The sequence below is a fragment of the Condylostylus longicornis genome, unplaced genomic scaffold (assembly GCF_029603195.1).
Source record: "Condylostylus longicornis isolate FDR11 unplaced genomic scaffold, ASM2960319v2 ptg000033l, whole genome shotgun sequence".
NCBI classification, from domain to species: Eukaryota; Metazoa; Arthropoda; class Insecta; order Diptera; family Dolichopodidae; genus Condylostylus; species Condylostylus longicornis.
In genome coordinates this window covers 495,938-513,657 of record NW_026578002.1, presented here as the reverse complement: position 1 = coordinate 513,657, position 17,720 = coordinate 495,938, and the positions used below count along the sequence as shown (strand labels likewise).

The following is a 17,720-nucleotide window of genomic DNA, read 5'->3' as shown; positions in this document are numbered from 1 at the left end:
GTATTTAAAACTTTATTTAAAGTTTTTTAAACTTGCTTATTTTTTTTTTTTTTTGGTGAAAAAATTATATAATATTACAAAATTGTTACTTGAATAAAATTCGAAGAAAAATATTAAAAAAAATTACGTTAATAATATATAAGTTTTACAAAAATTAAAAAAAAAAAAAATATCTAAAAAATAAGACAAAAAAATTGTATTCTATTTTTCTAATTTAGATCTGAATAAAATGATACTTTATTGAAAAAAATTATCAAATGTAAAAGTTATTTGATTTGATTTAATTATTATCTATGATTTTACAAAGACAATTTTTTCTTTGAAATTTTTTCCAATTTCTATAAATCAATGTGTAATGAATCAGTGACAAGAGGAATGGATGATTTCAATATTAAATTAAAGTCATATTGAAATTAAGAATTACTGATAATTTTTTTAATGTAATGTTTTTGTACATCTTCTTAAATATATTATAAACATATGGAAATTTATTTAAAAATTACATAAATAAAAAAATTGGAACATTATCATACGATATTAGCAAATTCATAAACTTGATTGCTGTATTTAAAAATTTTTCTCAAGTTAAATCGACTAAGAGGACACTTTTTTATAAATTTCTTAAAAAATAAAATGATTCTTTTAAAATAATTACACTTACCATAGAAACAAACAATTTTTTTTATTATACCACTAAAGATCGCTAAACACATTTTCCATTTTCAAAGCTTCCTATAAATAAATTTTAATTTACTTGTTTCAGTAACTGATACTGATTTGAAAATTTTTAATTGCTGAATGAAGTTGTTCAAATTTCTATTAAAAGAAAAGAATTGGTTAGCTTTCTAAAATTATTTATAACTAAAAAAATTACTGAACGAAACACAAATATTTTTTAAAAAACTGTAATGTTGGTTTTAAATTAATTTCTATTTTATAGATTACGCGTAATTTAGCTGTAGTTGTTGATTTGACTCTCATTCCATTTGTACTTCTAGAAATTTATATGTTTTTCAAATTCCAATAGTTACCCTTATTATTTATTTCCCATTTGTATGTAAAAAATCGCTAGTTATCAACATAGGAAACGAATTACATACATATTTATGATTAATTTGGATTCAAATTTTAATTTTATTCTTCAAGGATTTATTTTATTACAAAGTTGGCTAATAATTTTAGTAATAAAAAAAATTAAATTGAATAGATTTTCATAATTAAAATATATTTTCAACTTATAAGACTAGTTAAGTCACACATTTTTTTTTTTACAAAAGATGAATACAAATTTTTCCAAAATTACTTTAATGTTAGATATTATTATATTTTTTATATAAGGTTATTATTATAACCTAAAACTATATTTAACATTATTACAGAACATTGCATTTATAATATTTTAATACTTTTATGCAGTAAAAATTAAGTTTTCTTAAGTTTTAATCTAGCTGTATGAAAATTAAAAATTAATATTTCTTCGCTTAAATACGTTTTTTTATAACAATATTCTTGAAACATATATTATATAACATTCTTATATTGTAAACCTTATGATGCACTTAATAAATTAAAGTTTTGATTTTTACATTAATTATATATATACATTCATATAAAATATTTTAGAAATTATATTTGGAACAAGCTTAATTTTTAAAAATTTATTTTATATTGTAGATTGAAAATGTCTGCAAAATATTTAAATAATTGTTTAAACTTGCATATTGCAATTGAAGATTGATGATAGATTAAGAACAAATACAACTGAAGAGGAAATTTTGTTTCTAGTGTCTTTGTGTTGTGCAGCAATACCTACTTATAAGTAACGTAAACTTATATTTACTTACATAATGGTCCCAAGTTTTCAAGTCACAAATTACTAGCTACGGGGCTATAGTATTTTGAAATAATTTAATCATTAAGCCGTAACTATTCTATGTTATGTTCAATTAAATATTTTATATTTAAAGTTATACGGCTGCCACTGTTATTTAAAAAGAAATTATTGTTTGCCAGTTTAATTTTTGAAAATTAAGTTTTTCGAAAAAATTTTTTTTTGCTTAAGTTATTGTAGAATTATTGTAAAAATTTATAAATTATATTATTAAAATTTTGTTTTCTTCAAATATCATTTAATCTAAATAATGGTTTAATTATTTATTTTGATTCACAACTATTGGATGATTTATTAATAATTAAAATTTCTAATTAACTTCGTTTTTCAATTACTTTTTTCAATATTAAATTTTACAAAAAATATTTTTTTTTAAGTTTATTACTATTAATTTTTATATTAATTTTTTATACTATGATAGTTTTCCTGTTAAAAATTATTTCTATGCTTCAGTTTCTTCATCTAAACATTGTTGTAATTCTTCAGGTGTTCTTAAATCAATTGCAAATCTTTTTTTGGTTACTGTCGATTCTATATCGTCAGAATTTTCTTTAACTCTTCTTGAATAATCTTGAAATGCTGCAGCTAATGCAAATGTTAATTGTCTAGCTGTTGCACGGCTATCGCATACAAATGCATGAACTTCAAATGGATTTTTTTTATCTTCTTTGACAACGATCATTGCAAAAACTCTTGTATAAACTAAATCTTGTACACCATATGATATTGTATCAATTGGATAATTCCATGTTGTTTCATTTGTTTTTGGTGCTGTTATATGTAATTCAACACCATTTGTAGAAACTGTTAAATCACAATGTGGTAATACTTTGTTTGGTGGAAGATTTTTTGCCGCTCCAACCATTATATCAACAGGTCGTCGAGTATATTTTATGCCCCATAAGCCTCGTGCTAATTCACTGCCAATATATTTAACCTATAATGTAATTACATACATAGAAATATTTTAGAATTATATTATGATTAATATTTATTTAAAAATCTATATTTAATTTAAACTTTATATTGTAAATATAAATTTTTTAGTAATTTATATAAATTTTCATTGTGAAGGTCTACTGAGTTTCTTCTACTCTATATTGTTACTATTATATATTTAATTAAAATCCCGGACGTTAATTATATAATCTATTGATGTTTTTTTTGTATTTTATTATATTTTGTACTATTCTATCTACTTATTCATTTTAAATATATATATGTAAATCTTAATAAATGCTTAAATTTGTACATTTATGTAGGTAAGGGTATATGTACTCATATATGGTTTTTATTTCCCCTCAAAACATTTGACTATGATTGTAATCATAGGAAGAACCGGACCGTGTCCAAAAAACAAAAAAATAAAAAGAATATTATAGTTTAGAAGTGTATAGAAAATCTGATCTTCAATACTAATATTATAAATATAAATAATTGAATATAGTAGTTCTTTTAACACAGTGAAAGTCAAAATGAACCATATTATGTATGGCATTAACATTGTTTTTATTCAATGAAAATCATATAGATTTTATAATGGAAGAATAGTGTTTTAGTCGTTTTATTATTCGTTGCTCAACATTTTATTTGTACATAATAATAAAAAGATTATGAATGAAAATTTTTTGTGGGACCGATTAAGCTTGAACTTTCATTAACAAAAAAAATGTTAAATTTGCTAATGGCAAATACATATACTTTAGTTGATTAACAATGGTTTCAGTATCAATTGAACCTAATAGTTAAATTGCAATAGCTATCGTGTCCAATTTATTTGTGATAATTTTTGCTTCAATATAAAGTGGCGGATTATTTCAGAAATAAGTTACGTTTAAAGAATTTCAATGTAAATTTTAACATTTATAATTATTTAAATCAAATTCTTCTTTTAAAATTTCAAAAATATTACGAACCTTAAATGTTAATGGTAAATCTGAAACAGCAACTTGATTTTCACAGTTTGCCTCCGTTGATTGTGACATTTTGTTATATATTTGTAATTTTTCCCTTTCACTTTGCACTTCTACTTAACTACAAGGATCTAAAAAAAAAAAATTAAAAATTAAATTAGAGTATAAAATAATGTTATTGTAGTTTGCATAAAAAGTATCTGAACACAAAATATTGGGATGATTTTCAATATTGTATACAAGCAGGTTTAAAAAATATATTTTATTTTAAAAAATTTAATTTTTGATTATTTTCAATTATTTTCTAGATTATTCCATTGTAACTTTAAACATTAACATCATTTAGATAAAGTTATATTGAAAATAATATTATAATCTTAAAAATTAAGTTTATCGTAACTGAAGTTTTGACAATTCGCATTGAAGGATTTTGATTACAAGTCTTAAATAGTTATTCAGTACTTCAGGAATAATATTATGAACTAACCAAGAATCTGTAAAAGATTCAAAAGAAAAGAAATTCAATGATCCAAAAATTTTAAAAAAAATTAAGAGAGACAAAATTTGTTCTGATCTGATCGTGCTAACAGCTATGGAAATGAAAATTGGTATCACCAGTTTCATTCATATTATGAGCTTTTTAATTATGAACCATTGAGTAATATGACAGAAAAAATTAATAGTTTAATGAATTTTTTTACATTTTATTTTATGGAGGCTTTTTTCTTTTAAATTAGAATTTGAATTGTTTGAGAAGATTTACTTCAATTTTAATTAAGCTGCCTAATTTTAATCACGTGAAAATATCAAAAATGTGGTTATTGTTCAAATATAAATAAAATTTTATTTAGAGTAAATTTTTTTTCAGTTTTTCGATTTTGTTAATTTCATGGATAAAATTTAATCTACAGATTATTATTTAAACAAATTATTATATATGGGGTATAAGAAAAATTAAAAAAACTGAAAATATTTACGCTTCTAAATAAAAAAAAATTATTCATATTAATAAAAATGTCTGCATTAAAAAATTATGTAAATATTTTGTTTTAAAAATATTTAACTGAAATTTAGAACATTAAAATAAATATATACACACTCGTTGTATGCATGTATACATAATAATGCGGGTTTAAGTAAAATTTTAAAGATAATTTTTAACTGTGTGATGGTTGTATGCTACATATTTATAAAATAAATTCTTTAAAATAAGATAAATTACTTATATACTAATAATTAAATACGAAAATTTTAATAATTTAGACATTGAGACTTCGTTAGATTTTGTGCGATTAATCTACAGTGTATTTTTGGAAAATTTGCCTTTACAAATGGGTTAATTTTTAATTTAAGTATTGTGTTATTTAATTAGAATTTTAAATATTTTTTTTCCGATAAATTAATTTCTTAAACGTGTAAGTCTTCTGTTCTAGGTCTTTTTTTTACCCATTTTGTAATATGAATTTTTTTTTAATACACAAACTATATTGTTACATAAAAATTCAATTATTGCGATTTTTTGAATATTTTTAGAAGCAGAAGTAGTTTATTCAAATTTTGATTATTTGTATTGGCTTAGACTATAAAATTTGGCCCTCAAAACCCCAAATCCTCATTTATTATGAATTTAAATTAAAATTACACTAATGTATAAAACTAATTGTTTGTTTAATTTTATGTTTTTTAAAAAAATCCAAAATTTCAATTCCTTGTTTTAATTTAAATATTTTGTATACTAGGTACACTTATGTTGTCTTATATTTTCTGATTTAATTTAAAATATTGTTTTGAATAAATTTCATTTAACACAACAGAAATAATTTAAAATTTAATTTGTTTTTTACTTTATATTAATAAAAAATTTTTTATGTAGCTAATCACACACTTTTTTACAATTTAAAATAGAAATTATTAAATAATTTTAATCGAATCAGAAAATATTTTTTTTTTATATTTTGTTGAATTTCTTTGAACGTATAACAACCGCACTTGACGTACTATTTTCACATCTTATCTATTATTTTATCTAAGGTAATGTTGAAAACTACCTACATTTGAATAAAATTCTGTGGTTTAAAGAAAAAATTGTTTATTTATTACCATTTTGTATAAAATTTGGAATTTAAATTTTAGTATATGTGAATTATGTAAAATATAAAACAAGCAATACAAAAATTTCAATTAATTAAGAAAAAAAATTATGCCTTATTCATCTTTGCTAATTAAGAAATGAGAAAAATATTATATTTTTTTCTACATATATCTCTACACAATTTTGACATAAATATGCATTAAGAAATACGGTATTCGAATTTATATAAAAATTAAGAATTACCAAAATCGAGTTAGGCAATTTTTGCTTGTAACCACAGAATTTTTACATTCTTATCAATTTTGAATTTATAAATTATTTATATCTCATGTGCGCCTTTATATGTATGTATGTATATATAGAACTAATTAATATTTTCACATAATTTAATTTACATAATATCCCCGTATATAAATAAATTCTATGTTTGTATGTATACATTATGTTCTTAGACCCTTATATATAGGTTAGGTTTAAATAGATAACACAATAAAAAAAAATTAAAACAATTATATTTGAATTTACTCGAATTTTTTTTTTATCATTCTTATCTAATTTTTATTTCAGTAATATGAAGTCGATGATAACATAACTGAACTATGTGCAAACATTGAAATAAATAGAAAAATAATAATTACAAAAATGTTATATTGCAAATACAAATAGAAAATGAATAGAATACGAATAGAATACGAAAAAAAAAGAAAAAAAAATATTTTTTTTTTTTAAAATTACTTTAAAATTTTTAATGTGGAAAAGCTCGCGGTTTTTCTATTACACAATATAACAACACAGTCGAAGATCCAAATAGAACTGAAAAATACGGGAATAAAATTAATTTTTGTTATTTTTTGTTTTCGTTGTTAATAAAATATAACTATATAGAAAAAATTCTGAATTGCACAAAATGAGTCATGTATTTTTTTGGGGAAAAAAAAGTGTTATGTACATTGTTTGTGTTTTTTTTTTATGAAATTTATATTGTTGGATTAAGAGATTGGTGGAATTATGAGATTCTCAATTAAATAAAATATTTAAGTTTTTATATATAGCCAGTAATCGAGATATTTTAAAAACTCTAATATGTTCAAACCAAAATCTTCATTATTGAAATGAAACAAAAGATGCGTTCCTGGTGTTTCATAATTTCAACTTTGTATGAAACATTAATCAAGTCGATTTTCATTAATTAAAGGGGAAACGCTACAAAAATTATTCAAATTAATTTTCAAGAATAATTTTCCAAATGTCGAAACAATTTTTGTTATTTTTTATTAGTACTTTAATTTTACATTTATTTATGACTTATAATAAGGTGATTAGTGTAAAATTCATAAGCAAACACATAATAAATACAGTTGATATTAGATGGGAGATGGCAATATAATTAGAGAGAAATCTCTATTAGTAAATTGTATATTTGTTGATTTTTTGAATTTTATGGTATTACAGTTCTCCGCAGGAGAATTGTATTACAATTCTCTCTATATTTGTCCTTTATAAGTGTAAGTACAATTTAGCGAATTTAACTACCAATTTCCATTCTTTTCGAAAGAAAATGGTGTGAAATAAATCGGGCCCCTACAGAATTTTTTTTACAAAATATAATATTTGAATTAGTTAAAGGGCATAATTATGATAGCTGCAAAAGAGATTAATAGTATGATTATATATGGGATATAAAAGGAGCGTAAATTCATAGTGTAACCATTATAAAAAATTGAAAAAAATTATATTTTCTCTTCGTATCACAGTTCCCTTTGCTATCATTCTCATTTTCGTTGTTTTTAGTTTTTAATTTTTATTGTTTTATTTTTAAAGTTTTGTATGAGTATGAACTACATAGGTAAAAATTATTGTCAATTGAACGCAACTTTATTTTTCTAAAAAACATTATACAAAATACAATATACCCAGTAATTGTTTATTTTCCACGTTGTTTTAATATTTTGAATTTTATTAAATTTATAATTTAATTGTAAAAGCGTTTATGATATAGAATTCAATAATTTTATTTCAATGTAATTTGAAAATTCTGTAATTTTTAGGAGAAACTTCAAAGTTTATATTGTACACATTTTGAAAAATTTTAGAATCCACTGTGTCGAATTTGAATTTATTGTATATATTCGAGATAAACAATTGTTACTTATAACCACAGGATTAAATTTCACAATCATTGAAGATATTTTAGTGTTTTGGTTAATTATTGGATTTTAGGCTTTTTATCTACATATTTGTTTTTGGTTTCATATTAGCCTTAAGATTTGCAATAATCAACATCAACATGGACGCGTCTATATATTAAAACTCAAAAAATTACATAATACTCGTATGTACATATCTTTATTACCCATATAGTAGGCAATACCAACCCTTCATTATTATATATTTGTTTCTTTGTCATTATTTTATTGTTTAATATGTCCGCGCCTATTAATTTGCATTATATAGATATCATTGCGGGTTCAATTTTTCTTCAATGAATATTCGGATACAAAATGTATGTATATAGATATATTTTACATAACTATACATAAATAAATAATAAAGCATATCAAAATGTGATTATCATAAAAATAAAAGAAAAAAAAGCAACAAAAATGTCTCGCTACAAATAACAGTTAAATTGGGGGACAATCAACAGTTCCGCTGAATGTGAAAACAAAAAAAAATTTTTTTATATAAAATGTGGTGTCAGAAAAGTAAATATATGGACATAAAATTTTTATGTACATATGTGCATAATAATAAGCATTCATATTCTCAAACATTAAACAAAATTGAATTTTCCGGATAACGGCTAAAACAAAAATGAAAACTCTTTATACTAATTTAATTGTGCTTGAAATAAATTAAGGTTGAAGAGTAAGTGCAGTTGTACATAAAAATTATAAGATACTTGTATAAAGTGAGAATTTGTTCAACGATTTTATATGCTAATGTGCTAATGTGATAAAAATGATAATGATTAAACTATGACAGCCTAAGATTAGAAAAATCGTATTCACAATTGCAGATTCTGCACAGTTGTGCAATGTAGTAGGCGGCTGTTGTCCTGAACACCAAAAGTGCATCAGCGGTAATAAGAATTTGCAAACAAAAAAAATTGGCTGCATTAATGGCATTACGTATTTCTTTTATTAACTGGAGAATTAACTGGAGAACTGGAGAAAGAACTGGAAGAGAAAGTTAAATTATCAGTTTATATAACATGAAAGAGAACTTTATTTGGGGAGAATAAAAAAATTGTTACATGGAAAAAAGTGTTGGAGGAAATCGAAAAAAAACTTGAGTGTCAGAAAATTTTGGATGCTTTTCGTCAGCAATAACAAAAAAAAATCTGAATGATGACTGCACACATTTTTCTGCGATTAGGACTTAGGAGTACAGAAATAATACTCCCGAGCGGGCTGATTTTCGTGTTCTATGAGTGTTGAAAAATTCGATTCGGAGTTATCCAAAACGTTATCGTAAGACCAATATACGCTCTTACTTCATTTACTTCAAATGTAAATAGTCAACTGATTTTAAAAATGAAGTATGAAAGTGGAAACAAAGAATGAAGTAAAAAGGCAACAAGAAAAAAATGTAATTGTAACCCAACTTACTGTCTATTTTTGATATGGACATCCGATTTTAATGAAATGAAAAACAAGAAAAAAATACAAATGAAAATTAATGTATATGGTGTACACTATTACTTTTATATATGTATGTTGTGTGACTTCCCAATTATTTGAGAGGAAAATGTAAAAACTAGTTTTAATTTTTACTTTATTGAAATATAAACATTACTTCACTTAATTTTATTTTACGTTTCTGTCCAATTTGAATAAACATTTGAATGCTTTCACATACGTATGTGTGTATGTTTATGTCGTTTCTGTGTTCTTTACATATTATTAATTAATTTATCGCATATAAGGGCTATATATAGAAAATTCATATACTTAATTTGTAAATCAAGTTATTTCATATTATTTACGTACGGCATCTACATAATTATATACGTACTCGTATGTATGTACGTAGGTGAAATTTTTAAATTACTTAATTTTTTAATGGAGACTATGTGGCACCTCTTTGTTATCAAAATAAATTGAGAATTTTATTCGTCACGGTTTACTAATAAAATTTTTTTTTTTACTCGTATCATGTGCATGAATATTTATTGTTGAATTACTGGCAAAACTAGATAACATATTAGTATAGCGTTGAGTAACTCTTGAATGATCACAATACTGCAATATAGATGCTCGACAGGAAGATATTATAATCACATATGCTGCCTTTTCTTTTTCTTAATTAATCCACGTGCAGGAATTGATTCTGTCAAGTATAGTTGTAAGTTTTCAAGTTAGATTAATTGAGTAGGTATGAATTTCGATCTAGAAGTCAAATTTTTAAAATGATTAAATATTTTTTAAACGAAAAATAAATATTTAAAGTTTTCAACATATTATCCAACGAAAATTGAAATAAGAGAATAATTACTCTTATAAATATGCAAATTAGTATGTACTTTTCAATATTGTCATTCGTATTTCTATATGCATATACAAATATGTATATGCAATGTATGTACATACTTATAAGATTCAAATTGTTTTATCGTCAAATAATTAAAAATGTGAGGACAATATTTAAATAATTTCATATTTGAAATGAATTTTTTGGTCTTTAAAAAGTTTATTAACAAAACTGAACGTTTTGTGCAAACCCAAATAACACATGTACATTAATACAGCTTATGTAGCGATTTCATACTTGTATATTCATACTCCGCCTAATAGTTTTGTAGCAAAAACCAGATAATATTTAATTGCCTAAGGTGCGTAATTGCATAATCAAATATTTATGCCTTGTCTGTTTTGGACTATATTTTTAATAAGAGTAATACAAAAACAAAGACGGAAATTTTAATGATTCGCTTTAACAAAATGATGGTAACAAGTGATGGTAATGTAATGTTATCACTGTGAAGACGAATTTGTACGATCTGGAATAAACGTTCGATATCATTTTATAGTAAAATTTATTATAAACCACAGAAGGAATCGAATATTTTCTAGATTTACTAGCAATTTAACAAAATAAATTCTCACATTTAAAAAATATAATATATTTTTAATATAGCATTCTGTATTTCCTGAAAAACTTTAAAGTTAGTTGTTATCTGATTTTACCTCTCACGTCTTCAATTGTGTTATTTTGGAAAAAAATTATTGTTCATAATTATTGTACGATTCGCAAGAGATCAACTCAGTAATTTGAATTGAATCAAGATATTTTGATTTTTCATATTGTTTTCATTTTATTTTTAATTTGTTAGTGGCAATTATTTAAATTGTTAAAATTAATTTCAATATAATTAATGATTCACATTTTTAATACCGTATGCATACTTTATATACATTTAATTTTATTCAATATGGAAAACAGAAGTAAAAATTATTTTATATTTACAATGAGTAATAATAAAACAAACATCAGTTTTAAAAAATTTAATTATATACTTTGTTGAATTATTACAATGGTCCACGTTTCTTTATGTAACTTTATTATAAATAATTACATGTGGGGATAATAAAATGAAAGATCCACACTTTACGCGTGTACCTGTATAATAAAATATAATATGCAATAAAGTATTTAATACTGTATACATTATATATTTATAATTAATTGTGATGTGTATATTCTCAACATAATATGGAAATGAATTATAAGCTTCCAGAAAAAGATTAAATTTCTAAAATGGTAATGAAATAAATGAAAATGAATTTATAAATAGCGAATAGTGTAAGTGACTTTATTTAGTAACATGTTTGCAATTTTTTAATTACGTTTTGAAAGTATTGCTATATTAACTGCACGTACTCAATGGAATTCATGTTTTAGGTAGAAAATACAAACGCAAATCGATTATATGTAGTTTTTGTTAATTTTTTTTTTAAATGCTTTGACTGATTTCAAATAGTTTAGAATTTATTTGAACTTTGATTGACATTTGTCAGTCAAAGTCATCTTAATTGTGTCATCTCCTAAACGCAGTAATTTATTTATTTTTTTGTTGTTGAAAATTTTGATTTTGAAAATTTGCAAATTGTCATTTGAAATCATTGAAAGTCCAATATGTACCGATTTATGCGACGGATATGAAAAATTGTAATTTTGTTGCATTTTTAAAAATATATTTTCTGTTAATATTTTAAAAAACATATTTAATTTTTTATGTTGATAATTATTTTGACATTTTTTTCCAGATTTAATGAATAAATATGGAAAATAATGTCAAAAGGGAATAAATAATAAATGTGTAATGAAGTCTGAATATCACCAATGAGAATTAAAAATTAAGAGTAAATAATTCAAAAATTTTTTTATTGTTGTCAGTGATAACGCTTTGATGTTAACATGTGTTATGAAGGGAATCTATTTATTAAAAAAATTAATCGAGAACCTTATACTCATATCCTTACATTTGAAAAAATCTTGCATCTATAATCTTAATGTTTATCATATCTCTGACAAATGCTAAAATCTTTAAAATCAAATAAATTTAAAAATTTTTATTCTCTTTGTTTTTTATTTTTTCTTGATAAAATCAACAACATATTGAATTTTTCAGTCATTCTTTTGAAATATAGTTTCAAATATCTTATTTTAATACATAAACACATAAACGCACACATATGTCATCTTGTAACTAAAGATTAAATTATAAATTGTTGTTCATTTGACCCCTCTGACAATTGAACTTTGTAATTTTTTTTCTAAATTGTGAATTTAAATTGTGAATGTTTAGTTTTATTTTTAAGATAATATGCAAACATATTATAATTGAACAATTTACGTGCATGTATACATGAACATAAATGTATACATATGTTGTATGTATGAACATATTTAGAAATATTTAAGTTTAATTTACTTTAAATAGATTATAAACTTTGATCTTGATTTGTAATTATATTTTTATACAAATAAAGAGAGAATGAATGATATAAAAAAGGTATGTTAATTGGCTGTGTCATTTAAAAAAATCTAGGTTAATTGTTATAATATAGTAGAATAAAGCGTATATGAATAAAGTTTTTAATCTCTTAACAATTTTGCAAAAAAAATTAATATAGACAAGTAAATCCCAAAAACTTTGAACTGTAAATTACTGTTAGGCCTTAATGTAAATGATAATGTGAAAGAAAGTGTCTGAAATTTGATTAAAATTTTTTTCAACTTTCCGTTTAAATCCAACTAAAGTCTTTTTATGTAAAACCCGTTAAAGTTTTTAAGAGAATCTAAAATTTCGGAATTTTTAACGTCATTTTGTGTACCCGTACATACATAGATATGTACAATTTCCCACTTCCTTGTCACAATTTATGATTTCTAAATTATCTTTAATAATTTTTAATTTTATCTTATCATTAACAGTTTGCTACCATAAAATAGATGTTGTTAAGTTTAAAAAAAAATAATTTTGTACCCAAAACGTTGATTTTTTTATTTATCTAAAAAATTTGTCAAAAAAAATTTGATTTTCAGACAAGCGATTTTACCTTGTTCTGTTTTTGTTTTTTTTATTTTAAGTTGAAAAGATTTTATGAATTGTCAATAGTTTGTATTAAAAGTTAAAGCAATAAAGTACTTGCATTTATTACACTTAACACCAATTTTAATGAATAATCTGGCAGATAATAATTTGTATTAGAATTTTTTAGAAATAGTTTCGAAATCTTCGTTTAGCTACGAAATCTTATTTTGACATAAAATTTGCAATTAAAAATCATTTTGACATATTAAATAAGAATTCGAATTTTCATTGAATAAGATGTTCGAAAAATAAAAAATCTAAATTTGTAAATTACAATAAAATTTTAAATTGATAATATCCAAAAAAAAACTAAAATGAATTTTTGGAAAAATCGCTATTTTTATTTTAGGTTTTTTTTTTTAAAATTTTTTAATAATCTTTCCGTGCCTATGGCAACGTCATATTTAACTTCACGTTAGTAATTTTTGTATCAAAAAACATTGGTTTTGATTAGTTTAAAAATAAAATTTAACAATTAATTTTTTTTCTAATTGTAGGATGTTTCATTTTCAGTCGTTTTTCCATTTGATTCTCATTAAAGTTTTAATAAATTAACTTTCACATAAGGTGGCAAGTTAAGACAAAATCGAAAACGATCGAAGATAATTTAAAATATACGAGTACATACATATGTAGTTTGGGATAGCAATTTAAATTAGACATTTTCTATTAATGCCAAAAAAGTTGTCAACTTCATCAAATAAAATTCAGACTCTCAAATACTATTCTATTTGAAAAAATTTCATTTAACTATTTTGGTGTCTAATTTTATTTAACTATTTTTGGTTCATTTAACTATTTAGATTATAGATTTTTATAAAAATTTTGTGCTAAGTGTTTGATTTCAGTGTTATATACTGAAATCACTGCAGTGAATCACGTAAATCACTGAACATAATCCGGGCGCTCATATTGCAATAAAAACTTGATTAATTTTAGTGACTTAGTATATATATAATTGTTAATTTTAATAAATTTATGCTTTAGTGTGTTTCGAAATCTCAATCATATATATATATTAAAACTATTCTGAATATCAAACTTAATTAATAGTTTAATTTAATTTATTACCATTTCTTACTTATGAAAATTTTTCAAAAATTATTTATTTATTTTCAATTATCTGTTTAATTATTATTTAAATTTTATTTACAAATATCAATATTGTATGTTTAATAATTTAAAAAAGAAATGGCAAATATACTTTAACAAATAACTCAGTATGATATCCTTTGCAAAAATGTTTGAATAAATCTCATATTTTGAAACAAATTGCGGAATTTCGCACAAACATATTAAATAGAATTATTTGTTTATACTTTCAATTTGTAACTCATTTATTTAGTAGGACAAAGTGAGTGTAAATTTCAAAACACTTAGAGAATTGAGAGAATTCTTATTTTTTCAATGGAGTTTCTCATTTTATCTTAATATATATCAGTTAAAAACTTTTAAATATATCAACTTTTCGCACATTTCTGACACAAGGGTGTTACAGAAGAGTCAGAAAGGTTTCCCTCACTATAAAATAAGTATCGTTTACTCACATTATTTTTATATGCTAAATAAAATTTAATATAAGGCTCTTACTTTTTATATTACAAAATTTTAATTTAATTTAAGCTAATTTCGTTCACTAAGTTTGAATTTTTTCTAGTTTTAAAATTGAATTTAATAGGAAAAAATTTTGTATTCTCTCTATTTATAAATGTTTGTAAACAGTCTTATAAGCACATACTTGTAACATTCCCTCACTTCATACTTGTAACATTTGAATAGCAATTATCTAAAAAAATTTTAATATTGATTGTACAAGTACAGTTATGTAAAATATATTCCAAAATTACTATTTTTAAACAACACTTAATTAATTTATAACTAAGATTACTTTAACAAATCTTAATTTTGTGGTTTGATAATTGGTCTTAGATTAAGTTATTTTATTTGAATTGCAATTACCAAAAATAATTTATTAAAAATATTTGAATTTTTATTTTCTCAAATATTCAACACTAAATAGCTTCATTTCTAGTACATTGAACAATTACACTCAAATATCATTACAATTACAATGTAAAATCATTTCATAAAATTAAAATTTAAAATTTAATTTGTTACTTCAATTTTTATACACTTTCATTTTTTATCTTAAATAATTTTTTGTTTTTAACTATGGAAATAACCGGTATATCTTGTGTAAAATCTCATATTTCTTGAAAACTTTGAAAACTGAAAAAATATCAAATAATAATATTGTAAAACCAAAAGTTTTTCACTTAATTCTTTTGTTTGATTCACATTTCTGGTGGTCGGCGGCATCTTGATTATTATTATTTATTCTATAAACCGTCAATGTTCGGCTACTAACATTAAAAATGGAAAAAAAAAAAAAAATTAATACAAAATAACGCGATAATCACATTTTCGCTATTAAAATCAGAATAAACCAAGTATCGCAATAATTTCAACTCTATATTTTTCGTTTTTCATTTTTCTATTTATTTTTATTAAGTAATTTACGCATATAGTGGAAACTAAAATAAAACAAAACTTGTACATCAAGTTGTAAGAAAGTGTAAATGAAAAAATAATTATGAGTTTCAATAGAGTAAAATATATAGGAAAAAAAATCATAATCTAGATGATGATTTTAAAATAATCATAAGATAAAGCAAAAATTTTGGTAAAATAATTTTTTTAACAAATCGTAAATGTAAGCAATTGTTTAATGAATGTTGGCAAATTGAGATTAAATCTAACAAAATTTTGATTGTTACTAGGTAAAAATATATTAGATGCGTGTGATGTAGGAAATCATGAGAATTTTAAATTGGGTCAGGTCAATATTTTTGGAAAGATTTTATAAATTTTTCATTGAAAAGCTGTGTTGAATCCGAGTAGAAGAAATTTTGGTTACATTTCAAGAAATGTAATAAATTAAAAAATGTAACTATTTTGAAAAATGATTACTAACTATTAAAAGTAACTATTTTTATATTTTATATCTCTTTAATGTGTTGAAATTACATTATTGTTGCACAATTTTAAAATATTTGTTATGGGATATTTGAGTTGTTTAAAGGTAAGGTGTAAAATGTCACAATATTTTGTTTCAGTCAAAATATAAATAATTCACGATGTGTATTTATGCGAAGATTATTCAGAATACTATTGTGAATTGTAAACGAAAAATTAAATTAATGATACTTTCTTCCAATTTTTTTAGTTGCTTTAAAACTAACAAGAGAAAATTATTTGTTGAAGTTAAAAATAAAAGCATTTTTGTTATTATTTTATTAAATCTCATATTTTGGTTTTGAAAAATAATTGATGTTGCAAAAAACATTTGATTTTTTTTAATAATATTGCAAAAGCTATGAGTTCGTTTTTATAAATTGCAATGGTGAGGTTTTGAAATTTAGTTGAAATTTGTCTGAAAATTTCTCTGAAAATTTGTCATATTCGACACTTTTGAAAAAAAAAAAAGATTGTAAACTCAATGATTGTGAATGAATTTTAATCTATTTATGTTAAAATTTTATGGGCGAATTTTTCTAATCAAATTCTCTTTAATAAATTTCTGAGATTACAGCGTTCAAATTTTTATTATTTATTACAAATTTAACAAAAAATATGTTAAAAATTAAAATACTTTTTACTTTAAACTAAAATTAATTTAAATTTAAAAAATATAATAGAAAAAGAGAGGAACTATTTGCCACTAGTCTTTATAAATATATTTGATATTAAATAAAAAAAAAAAAACAAAATTCAAAATATGAATAGGAAAACAAATGTACGTAACTTTCCCGTTAACTGCTTTGTAAATTAGGAATTTAAAACAAAAAATTACTAAAAAAATTGGTTATTTTGTGGTAAAATAGAGGGGGTTCAGTATACTCAACTTCTGATACCCTATAATACAATGAATTATAAATTATATTTTTGTTCTACTCGCCTCAAATGGCGCATGAATGTTTACCTTCAAATCGGAAATTTCCCGAATACCCATCAAATCGGGAGAGCAGGAAAATAGAAATGTATTGCATTGCATGTTGCATGATATAATAGAATTTTAAAATCTAAATATATGGAATATATGGATAAAAAATGTGATGATGAACAAACCATATTGTTGGGTAATGTATTTTAATTAGTGTATAAATGACAGCTCAGAAGATTATAGTAATAAATTAAAAATCATTTTAAATAATTAGGTAGCTA

General features: G+C 22.3%; 1 protein-coding gene across 4 annotated transcripts; it reads right to left on the bottom strand.

The window, feature by feature from the left end:
- Nucleotides 1-1,289: 1,289 nt before the first annotated feature.
- On the bottom strand, nucleotides 1,290-15,918 carry LOC129608629 (uncharacterized). Of its 4 annotated transcripts, none has more exons than XM_055520267.1 (3): nucleotides 15,456-15,918; nucleotides 3,808-3,935; nucleotides 1,290-2,828 (listed from the first exon to the last, which is right to left on the bottom strand). In XM_055520267.1, the coding sequence occupies exons 2-3, from the start codon at nucleotides 3,874-3,876 to the stop codon at nucleotides 2,334-2,336; spliced, it is 564 nt and encodes a 187-aa protein (XP_055376242.1). In that variant the 5' UTR covers nucleotides 3,877-3,935; nucleotides 15,456-15,918; the 3' UTR covers nucleotides 1,290-2,333. The 4 variants fall into 4 exon arrangements, with proteins under 4 accessions (XP_055376242.1, XP_055376241.1, XP_055376240.1 ...); XM_055520266.1 differs by lacking the exon at nucleotides 15,456-15,918 and adding an exon at nucleotides 15,087-15,228; XM_055520265.1 differs by lacking the exon at nucleotides 15,456-15,918 and adding an exon at nucleotides 6,632-6,708.
- Nucleotides 15,919-17,720: the final 1,802 nt, after the last annotated feature.

What these genes read in the sequence shown, in the direction of transcription:
- LOC129608629 (XM_055520267.1), bottom strand. Translation starts at nt 3,876, where the DNA reads ATGTCACAATCAACGGAGGCAAACTGTGAAAATCAAGTTGCTGTTTCA. An exon ending in ATTTACCATTAACATTTAAG is followed by an intron (nt 2,829 to 3,807) that starts GTTCGTAATATT and finishes ATTACATTATAG; the next exon opens with GTTAAATATATTGGCAGTGA.